Consider the following 10,850-nt stretch of genomic DNA (forward strand, 5'->3'; position numbering starts at 1 on the left):
TTCCTGGGAGCGGTGGCCACCGGCTCCGGACGGCGGCGGGAGGCAGGACCGGGGTGGGGGGGACGCAGGGACGGGGTAATGCCCACCGGGAATGGAGAAGCCCAGTCTGACCCGATCCGGGCCACAAACAGCTCCTGGGAGCATGGGGGACGGGGACACGCGTCACCCCGGCCCCTTGGCCTTCCTCCCTGCCACGACGAAGAGGATGGAGCACCCTCCACCCCGCCCTGCTCCCTTGCATTACGCCCTGCGGCATCCTCCAGCCAGCACCATCCCCTCCAGCCAGCACCCCGTGTCCCCTCAGCCACCGGGTCCCCACCGACGCGGTGTCGCAATGGGGGGGTGCAGGGAGCCCCGGCTGGGGTCCCTGGGGCGCTGCTTGGTCCCCGCGGGGCGAGAAAGCGGACGGAGAGAGGGGCAGGCAATTAAAAAACATCAGGACCTGGGCCCTGCTGCTGGGCTGGGTCCCCCCACAATGTCCCCACGCCCCGCACCGATGTCCCCCAACCTGGCACCGTGTCCCGAGCCCAGGAGGTGAAGCCGGGACCCCCCCCGGCGGTGCCTGCACCCATGTCACCTCCCGTAGCCTCGTTGCCCATGCCACCAAGCCCCGAAGGGACCGACCCAGCTGGGAGACACCAGTTTAAAAAAAAAAACCAAACAACAAAAAAAAGACAAAAAAAACTGAAAAAAACCCCAAGAAACGGAGAGAAACAGCAGACCCCGACCCGCCGCGGTGGCACCAGCGGGGCGCTGGGGACAGCAGCGGGGAGCGTCCCCTTCCCAGGGCGGGAGGTAGCAGGAGGGGGACGGCAGCGAAGCCCTGGAGGGATGCGGGGTGGTGACAGAGGGGTCCCCGCGGGAGCTGGGGACAAGAGCCCGTGGCGGGGGCTGGGGGGGGGGAGTCAGTGGGTGCCCAGGGTGGAGGTGATGGTGAGAGCGTCCTCCTCCTGGATGGTCTCCAGCTCCTCGGTCTGCACCGCCTGCGTGATGAGGGTCAGCTCCTGGCACAGCGTCTCGAAGCGGTAGCTCACGCGGATGTCGGGGACGTTGGTGCGACGGATGTCGTTGCCCTCCGGCCCCTCCTTCAGGTAGTGGGGACCCAGCCAGTAGCTCTTCACCTGGGGAGAAGAGCCAGGAGAAGCTCCCACAGCCGCCTTGCACCCTTGGGTGCTGCCGGCGGGACCGGGCACTCGGGGGTCCGGGTGGGAACGGGGGCACCTTACCTTGTGGGAGAAGCCGCTCATGAGGACGCTGTTGCGGGCCAGCTCGCACATGTCGCAGGAGCTGAGCTTCCAGACCTGGGTGGCAATGCTGTACTCCTCCATCAGCGGCTCCTGCGGTGGGGAGGGGACACAGCCTCAGCACCCACCCATGGGCCACCCCCCTGGAGAGGATGGGGGTCCCCAGCTTCTCCCACCCTCTCTGGACCGTCAGCTTCCTCCGGAGCCCGTTGGCATCGCCCTGCTCCCGGCCACCACCGACCCCGTGCCATCACCGTGACTTGGCCGGTGGCCACCCCATAGATGTTTTTGGGGGGGTCGGTGGCCCGTGACACCCCCCCCCCCGCCCCCCCCCAAGCACTCACCTTGGTGAAGTGGAACTGGAGGGGGTCGTCGGTGGAGAGGGAGACCATGAGCCCCCCGCGAGAGGTACTCGGGCAGGGGGTTGCGGTGGTAGCTGAGGAAGAGGCTGTTGTTGCTCAGCGGGGACATGGCGATGCCGATCTGCGCCAGGTAGTAGAGGTACTGCAGGACGGGGGCCTGGGGGCGGGGACAGCAGGGTGAGGGGGGGGGGTCCCAGCCACACACCCGGCCCCCACGGGCACCCCCATCCCCGCTCACCTTGCGGAGCAGCAAGCCATGGGAGATGTTCTCCGAGACCATGAAGCCCGAGACGAGGTGGTGGATGGGGCCGGCCTCGCCACAGTGCGGGCGCAGGACGAAGGTGTGGAAGCCTCGCTTCCTGCAAGACGGGGCCGCCCATCACCAGCTGACCCCCCCCGAGACTCCCCCCAGGACAGGCGGAGGTGCCGGGGACCCCAAGGTGTCCTTACCGTCGGAGGTGGTTGAGCACCGTCATGTTGGCGTACATGTAGTACAGGTAGTAGGAGTAGGGGGGATTGTCCTCTTCCACCCAGTTGCCCGGCAAGGGGCTGTCCAGGTTGAAGATGTGATGCTCTGGTTTGGATTCATCATCCACGCTGTCGAAGCCATCCACCTGCAGGAGAGACAACCCCGGGGTGGGATGGGCAACCCCGCCACCAGATCTGCCCCAGCCCTCAAACCGGGGGGGGGGGGGGGTGTTGCGGGTGTCACCGGTGTCCCCCGTTCCCCCCGCCGGGAGAAGGACGTGGTGCTCACGTGCTCCAGGAAGAGGTGCAGCTCTGGGTGTTGGGCAGGGTGGATGGTGGCCTCGTAGAGGGGCAGGAAGATGTTCTCCAGCATCTCCTGGAAGTTGGCCAACTGCTTCTTCGTCCGGTAGACGTCACTACAGAGGGACGGACCCTGCTCAGAGACGGGTGTCCCATCCCACCCCCACCCCAGCCATCAGTGGGGTGTCCTTTGTCTCCCCACCCAGGACACGGCCCCGGTTGAGGGTATCTGCCCCCCCATTACTCACAAGAGCCGGGGCACCTGCACGAGCCAGCGGACGTTGTTGGAGTGGACGCGGTGGTTGACGGCCCAGCGGGCCAGCTTGTCCCACTCATCCCGGGAGCGGCCGTAGATGGAGAGCCGCAGCTCGGCGTTTTGGTACTTGCTCTCCTCCAGGTCGGACATCACCTCCTGCCGGGGAGGGGCCAGTGTCACCCCTCAGCCACCGAGAAGGGGGATGTGGGTGGCATGGCCACCACGGGCATCGGAGGGAGGGAGATGCGGAGGGTCACCCGTCAGGGCCGCTCACCTTGATGATGTGGGCAAAGTACTTCCCCGAGACGCGGTTGTCCGTCTTGATGAAGATCTCCCGCAGGATGGACTCGCCGATGGGGTTGTACTTGGCGTTGAACTTGTCGAAGCGGTGGAAGGTGTTGCGGTCCTGGCAGGGGGACACAGATGTGAGCTGAGACCCCTTGTCACCCAGAGCCACCGCGACATCCCTATCCAGAGCCCCCGGCAATCCCCCACCCTGGGACAACCCTTGGGAGAAGATCCCCCACCCCGGCCAGAGATGGGCTGGGGGCCCTGCCCAGCTCCAGGACTTGGGGGTGTCCCCCGTACCGCGTGGACATCCAGCGTGTCCACGCTCAGGTCGTAGGCGGTGAGGTTCATCGTCTCGAAGACCTCCTTGAGCGTCTGCTCCTTGCCCTTCTCCACGTGGACGATTTCATCCAGGTGCTTCTTCATGGCCCGCTTGATGAAGCGCAGGAGATGCTTCTGGTTCATGCAGGACGAGGCGTGGATGTGGGTGTCCACCTGCGCGGCCGGAGGCGATGCTCAGCCCTGGGAGCCTCCAAGTGCTCCCCGGTCAAGCCAGGACCCCCTCCACGAGCCGGTGGGTACCTTGCGGATGTTGTAGAAGTCACGGTGGGGCACCTTCTTCTGGGCCGCCAGCTCCTTCATCTCGTTGAGCAGCACATGCATCTGGAACTTGGAGCTCAGGTACTGCAGCCGGCGGTAGCAGAAGGATTTGCTGCCCGAGGTGGGGAAGGGGCGTCAGTTTTCGGGGAGAGGAGGGAGAACATCCAGCCCCGAAAGGCTGGTGCCCACCAGGATGAGGGGACACGGCTCTGGGCTCTTGGACCACCCTCCCTGTGCACGGTGACCAAGGGCGGACGCACGGACATGGGAGCTGCACCGGTACCACGTGTCATGGCCAGCACCATGTCCTCTGGTGCTGTCCCCAAGGTTGTGTCCCCCCCCCGAGACACTCCCATGGTGGGAACCCCCCAGGACACCCCCATGGTGGGACCCTTCTCCTTACATGGGCCCGTTGATGATCAAAGCCATGAGGAAATTCATGTCGGCGATGAACTCCTGCAGGTCGGGGTACGGCAGGTCCAACTCCGTGCTCCTGGGGGGTGGACAGAGGTGGGTCACATGCGGGGACAGGGTCCAGCAGGCTCCCCTTGTCCCCCACGCCACCCACTGCAGCCCCCCACCAAACTCATCACACCAGTGAGTGACTGCCCCCCCGGCCCCACGACTCACTTGTCGGTGAGGTCCTGCTTGGTGTAGACGTGCACCACACCGTCCACCATCTTCAGCCCAAAGCCCAGATCAGCTGGCATGGTCTGGGGGTCCCACGTCTCGTAGGGGTGCTGCTCCGCGAACGGGGGGTGCACGGGGGCATCTGCGGCCGGGAGACACCCAACGAGACACGCGTCATCGGATGGCTCCCCCAAAGCCCTCCAGCACCCCGTCCCAGCGTGAGGACCCCGCCACCCCACGCTCACCGGCGGCCACGGGGGTCTCGGGCACCTCCTCGTAGCCACGGGTCTCCAGGGGTTTCTCGGAGAGCTCCTGCAGGTACCGGGCGGTGGTTTTGCAAAAGCTCTGCAGCGACAACCCCATGTACTTCTCCCGTAGGAACAACGCCTTCACCACGCTCTTGGCCGCGTCCAGAAGGTCCGTGAAGGGCACCTGGGCAGAGGGACACCAAAAGAAACCAAGGCCAAGGGTGGGGGGTGACAGCCTGCAGACCCTGACCCAGCCCCGGCGGGCGCGGGGGGACGCTCACCCCGCATTTCTCCTCGCCGGAGATGGTGACCCGCTGGAACTCCCGCTCCAGCAGCGCCTCCCGCTCCTTGGGGACGTGGTCCACCAGGTCCTCGTTCTGCTCCTTGAAGAGCCTGCGGGCGCAGACGGTGGCCGCTGAGCCGAGGACACGGCTCGTCCCCGTGTCCCCCCCGGCCCCCCCGGCAGCAGCACCAGCACCGCCCCGGGGGCTGCAGCCAGCCCGGGGCTGGCAGGAGGGTGACCTTGTCCCCAGCGATGCCACCGCCAGGTTTGGGCAGCTGGGTACCGCCCACGTCCCCGCTGGCGGTGGCATCGTGCCCCCCCCGTACCCCAGACACATCCCCCGACCCCACACGAGCACAACGAAAAGTTGGGGGGGGGGGGGGGGGGGACAGAGGACGAAATAACTCGTGACAGAGACAACTCCCAAGCGGAGACAGGAGGGAGGAGGACACGCAGCATCGGCACCCCCCATCCGGGGGGGTGACAGGGCCAGGATGGGACCCTGTGCCACCAGCGGGGCCGGGACCCCCCCAAACCCCCCACCCTAAACCCCCCTTGGGTGCCTTAACCCCTTCAGTGCCAGGGAGAGCGGCCAGGCTGGGCCCTTTCAGCTCTGTTTTGGGGGGGGGGGCTGTGGAGGGCGGGGGGAGGCTGGGTGAGAGCGGGGCTCAGGGGGGGTCCCCGATACCCCGCCCCGTGTCCCCGGCCGGTGGCACCGAGCCGGACACTCACTGTAAGTCCGCGGCACTGTCAATTTTCAAGAAGTCCTGTTTGGCTCTGAGCAAAATGTCGGGCTCAAGTCTGGGGACAAGCAGGCAGCGGCGGGGTGCAGGGGGGGGGGGACACACAGCCGGGACGAGGGTGGGGGAGAGAGGGGCCGGGGAGAGAAAACACCCCGTTAATGCCGGAAACAACCACACACACGGAGAAACCAGAAAAAAAAAAAAAAAAAAAATTAAAAAGGGGACACCAAGCGCAACACCCACGGGAGAGAGGACACAGAGCTGGCACAGAGGACCGACAGCCCCCCGCCGGGGTGGGTGGGGGTCGCCCGTCCCCAACGCGGGGACCCCGTCCCATGGCGGGGGGACACAACACCCCCCCCGCTCCCGGCTTACTTGACGTCCTGGCTGATCTGGCGTTCGAGGCGCTGCCGCCGCTCCTCCAGCTGCTCGATGGGACTCTCCTCCGGGAACTCGTAGGGCGCCGTCCGCATCTCGCTCTCGGCCAGCGAGCGGCAGAACAGCTCCTGCCCGGATCATCCCTGTCACGAGCTGTGCCCGGCCTCAGCCCGCAGGGCCGGGAGGGGGGTGGCCGTGGGGGTTCCCTCCCTAGCTGAGCTGGAAAGGCGGGCGGGAGGAGGGTTTGGGGGTGGTGGGAGAGGATGGGAGGGGGAAGGATGGAGGGGAGACACCCCCCCCCCCCCGCTGAGACCTGGCGAACTCGGTGCACAGGACCCACCTCCGCGATCTCCTTGTATTTGCCGTCCATGGAGGTGCGCAGGTCGACGGGGAAATGCTTCAGGCAATGGGGGGTCCCGGGCAGGGAACGCGCCGACTGCAGGGGCCGGGACCCCAGCCCACCCCGCAACTCTGCAGACACCGGTACGGCGTGAGCTGGGGAGGGGGCTGACCCCCTGCCTGGGCAGGGAGGGGTTAACCAGCCCCTCCCCAGCCCCGTCCCCCCCGGAATTGGGATCCCGGTCCCCACAGTGGTGATGGGGAAACTGAGGCAGCTCAAGCGCAGGAGGGACCCCCCCCCCCCCCCCCCACGCTGAGGGGGGCTGTAAGAGCCAGCAGCGTTAGCGAGCAGGGGGCTCGGGGTGGGGGGCAGGACCCACCCGGCATTGGGGGGGGGCAGGACACTGGGGTCCCCCCCACCACCCCCCCCTTCTTACAGCCAGGCTGCTCCACCCACCCCCCATCCGTCTGTCCCCCCCCAACGCCAGCACTGCCCCCCCCGCCCCGTCCATCCTCCGGCCCCCCCAATCCAGCAGGAAAAGAACCATGGGGGGGGCACCCCCAAACTGGGGGGGGGGGGAAACACCCCTCCCCAGCAAACAAACCCCATCGCCCCGACACCCCCCCACAGCACCCCCAGCTCCCACCAGTGCCGCCGGGCCGGGGGGGCTGCCCGTGCCAAGCCTGGCCCCCCCCCAGCACCCCCCCGGCGTCAGGGGACCCCCCCCCGGGTGCCAGCACCCTCCTCTGCACCCCCCGCGCCCCCCACCCTCATTGCCAAACCCCACCATGGGCCCGGCTGGGGGGGGGGCACTGGAAATCAGGCCCCACTGGTTAAACTGGGGCCACCAGTAAGAGCCCCCCACCCGCCCAGCGCAGCTTGGGGGGGTGTCCCACCCCCCCCCCGAGCACCCCACCCCATTGGCATCACCCAAAGGGGAACAGGGGGGCCGGGGAGCAGCCCCCCCACCCTGCTCGTTGCTGAGAGCTGGGGTGGGGAAACTGAGGCACGACCCAGCGGGAAGGGGGTGCCCCACGGCCCGGCACCCCCCGCGCACACGCGCGTGCCAAGGCCTTTCAGCCGGAGCCGCCCTGCCTCAGTTTCCCCGCCGCGGAGGTACCTGTGGGTGCCCACCCTCGCCGGGCAGCGGTGACAGCCGGTGGCACCCCGGCAGGGCCGGTGCCTGTGTCACCCAGGGCGGGGGGGGCACCGGTGGCACCCGGGTTGTGCCCGGCAGCGCGTCAGCCAGGGCACGGCTGAGGCACAGTGACGGCCAGGGTGCCCTGTGCCACCGGGACGTGCCCTGTGCCACCCCGTGCCACCCAGGGTGCCCTGTGCCACCGGGACATGCCTGTGTCACCCTGTGCCACCCCGTGACACCCAGAGTGCCCTGTGACACCCAGGGTGCCCTGTGACAGCCAGGGTGCCCTGTGCCACTGGGACGTGCCTGCGTCACCCCGTGCCACCCAGGGTGCCCTGCGTCACCCTGTGCCACCCCGTGCCACCCAGAGTGCCCTGTGACAACCAGGGTGCCCTGTGACACCCAGGGTGCCCTGTGCTACCGGGACGTGCCTGCGTCACCCTGTGCCACCCAGGGTGCCCTGCGTCACCCTGTGCCACCCCGTGACACCCAGGGTGCCCTGTGACACCCAGGGTGCCCTGTGCCACCGGGACGTGCCTGCGTCACCCTGTGCCACCCCGTGACACCCAGGGTGCCCTGTGACACCCAGGGTGCCCTGTGCCACCGGGACGTGCCTGCGTCACCCTGTGCCACCCCGTGACACCCAGGGTGCCCTGTGACACCCAGGGTGCCCTGTGCCACCGGGACGTGCCTGCGTCACCCTGTGCCACCCCGTGCCACCCAGGGTGCCCTGTGACACCCAGGGTGCCCTGTGACACCCAGGGTGCCCTGTGCCACCGGGACGTGCCTGCGTCACCCCGTGCCACCCAGGGTGCCCTGCATCACCCTGTGCCACCCCGTGCCACCCAGAGTGCCCTGTGACACCCAGGGTGCCCTGTGCCACCGGGATGTGCCTGCGTCACCCTGTGCCACCCCGTGCCACCCAGGGTGCCCTGTGACAAGCAGGGTGCCCTGTGCCACCGGGACATGCCTGTGTCACCCTGTGCCACCCCGTGCCACCCAGAGTGCCCTGTGACACCCAGGGTGCCCTGTGACAGCCAGGGTGCCCTGTGCCACCGGGACGTGCCTGCGTCACCCTGTGCCACCCAGGGTGCCCTGCGTCACCCTGTGCCACCCCGTGCCACCCAGAGTGCCCTGTGACAACCAGGGTGCCCTGTGACACCCAGGGTGCCCTGTGCTACCGGGACGTGCCTGCGTCACCCTGTGCCACCCCGTGACACCCAGGGTGCCCTGTGACACCCAGGGTGCCCTGTGCCACCAGGATGTGCCTGCGTCACCCTGTGCCACCCCGTGCCACCCAGGGTGCCCTGTGACAACCAGGGTGCCCTGTGACACCGGGACGTGCCTGTGTCACCCTGTGCCACCCCGTGACACCCAGGGTGCCCTGTGACAACCAGGGTGCCCTGTGACAGCCAGGGTGTCCTGTGCCACCGGGATGTGCCCTGTGCCACCCCATGCCACCCAGGATGCCCTGTGCCGCCGGGATGTGCCTGCATCACCCTGTGGCACCCCGTGCCACCCAGGGTGCCCTGTGCCACCGGGACGTGCCTGCGTCACCCTGTGCCACCCCGTGACACCCAGGGTGCCCTGTGCCACTGGGACGTGCCCTGTGCCCCTGTGTGCCACCCAGCATGCCCCATGCCACCAGGACATGCCCAGTGCCACCCCGTGAGACCCAGGGTGCCCTGTGTCACCAGGACATGCCCAGTGTCACCCTGTGAGACCCAGCGTGCCCCATGCCACCAGGACGTGCCCTGTGCCACCCAGGGTGCTCTGTGTCACTGGCACATGCCCTGTGCCACCCCGTGCCACCCAGGGTGCTCTGTGGCACCCAGCATGCCCTGTGCCACCCAGGGTACCCCGTGCCACCGGGACATGCCCTGTGCCACCCTGTGAGACCCAGGGTGCCCTGTGTCACCAGGACATGCCCAGTGCCACCCAGGGTGCCCTGTACCACTGGGACGTGCCCTGTGTCACCCTGTGCTACTCAGGGTGCCCTGTGCCACCAGGACATGCTGTATGCCATCCTGTGACATCCAGTGCGCCCCATGCCACCGGCATGTGCCCTGTGCCACCCTGTGCTACTCAGGGTGCCCTGTACCACCAGGATGCGCCCTGTGCCACCCTGTGCCACCCAGGGTGCCCCGTGCTACACCTACCACCCTGTGCCACCCATGGCTGACAGCACCCCGGGCCCCCCACTGGCAGCAGCGCCAGCCGGGTGCCAACGGCAAGGTGCCGCATCGCCCACCCTGTGCCACCACCACCCCGTGTCACCACCACCCCGTGCCACCATCAATCACCCTGTGCCACCATCAATCACACCGTGCCACCACCACCCTGTGCCACCATCAATCATCCCGTGCCACCATCAATCACCCTGTGCCACCACCACCCCGTGCCACCACCACCCTGTGCCACCACCACCCCGTGCCACCATCAATCACCCCGTGCCACCACCACCCCCCCGTGCCACCATCAATCATCCCGTGCCACCACCACACCGTGCCACCACCACACCGTGCCACCGTCAATCACCCTGTGCCACCATCAATCACGCCGTGCCACCACCACCCCGTGCCACCATCACCCTGTGCCACCACCACCCCGTGCCACCATCAATCATCGTGTGCCACCATCACCCCGTGCCACCACCACCCCGTGCCACCATCAATCACCCCGTGCCACCATCAATCACCCTGTGCCACCACCACCCTGTGCCACCATCACCCCGTGCCACCACCACCCCGTGCCACCATCACCCTGTGCCACCACCACCCCGTGCCACCATCAATCACCGTGTGCCACCATCACCCCGTGCCACCACCACCCTGTGCCACCACCACCCCGTGCCACCATCAATCACTCTGTGCCACCATCAATCACGCCGTGCCACCACCACCCTGTGCCACCATCACCCCGTGCCACCACCACCCCGTGCCACCATCAATCATCCCGTGCCACCATCAATCATCGTGTGCCACCATCAATCATCGTGTGCCACCATCACCCTGTGCCACCACCAACCCGTGCCACCATCAATCACCCCGTGCCACCATCAATCACCCCGTGCCACCATCAATCATCGTGTGCCACCATCAATCACCCTGTGCCACCACAACCCCGTGCCACCCCTACCCCATGCCACCACCACCCCATGCCACCACCACCCCGTGCCACCCCCACCCCGTGCCACCAGACCCCCAACGAGCACCCAGCCCCACGCGACCCCCAGCCACGGCGCCAGCCGAGACCACCCATGGGGCGACACGCGAAGCCCCCCCCCTCCCCAAACACCAGCACCCCGCCCCCTCCGCGGGGGTCCCAGCACCCGCACCCCCCGCCCCGCTCCTCCCCCCGCCCACGCACCGCCCGCTGCGCCACGGCTCCGCCGCAGAGGCCCCCCCCGCACCCCACGCTGCTGGGTGGGGGGCACCCCCGCGACACCCCCGGGACACCCCGGCACCCTTCGACCCTCGGCAGCAGGAGGGGCCGGCTGAGCCGCCCAGCGCCGCGGTGATGGGCGCGCCGTCCCGAAACACCCCCAAGCAGCCACCCAGCACTCCCCC

The 10,850-nt window shown here is 68.2% G+C and overlaps 1 protein-coding gene across 1 annotated transcript; it reads right to left on the reverse strand.

The window, feature by feature from the left end:
• Positions 1–905: 905 nt before the first annotated feature.
• AMPD2 (adenosine monophosphate deaminase 2) lies at positions 906–6,185 on the reverse strand. Its single transcript, XM_075722337.1, is given in 18 exon segments — positions 906–1,121; positions 1,227–1,337; positions 1,589–1,642; positions 1,644–1,763; positions 1,845–1,965; positions 2,057–2,220; positions 2,364–2,490; positions 2,623–2,786; positions 2,905–3,036; positions 3,219–3,413; positions 3,501–3,630; positions 3,922–4,011; positions 4,149–4,290; positions 4,394–4,580; positions 4,678–4,789; positions 5,412–5,480; positions 5,798–5,928; positions 6,141–6,185. Coding segments are annotated over 18 exon segments (2,295 nt in total). The 5' UTR covers positions 6,171–6,185.
• Positions 6,186–10,850: the final 4,665 nt, after the last annotated feature.

Source organism: Pelecanus crispus, chromosome 17, assembly GCF_030463565.1.
Source record: "Pelecanus crispus isolate bPelCri1 chromosome 17, bPelCri1.pri, whole genome shotgun sequence".
In the NCBI taxonomy this organism is placed as follows: Eukaryota; Metazoa; Chordata; class Aves; order Pelecaniformes; family Pelecanidae; genus Pelecanus; species Pelecanus crispus.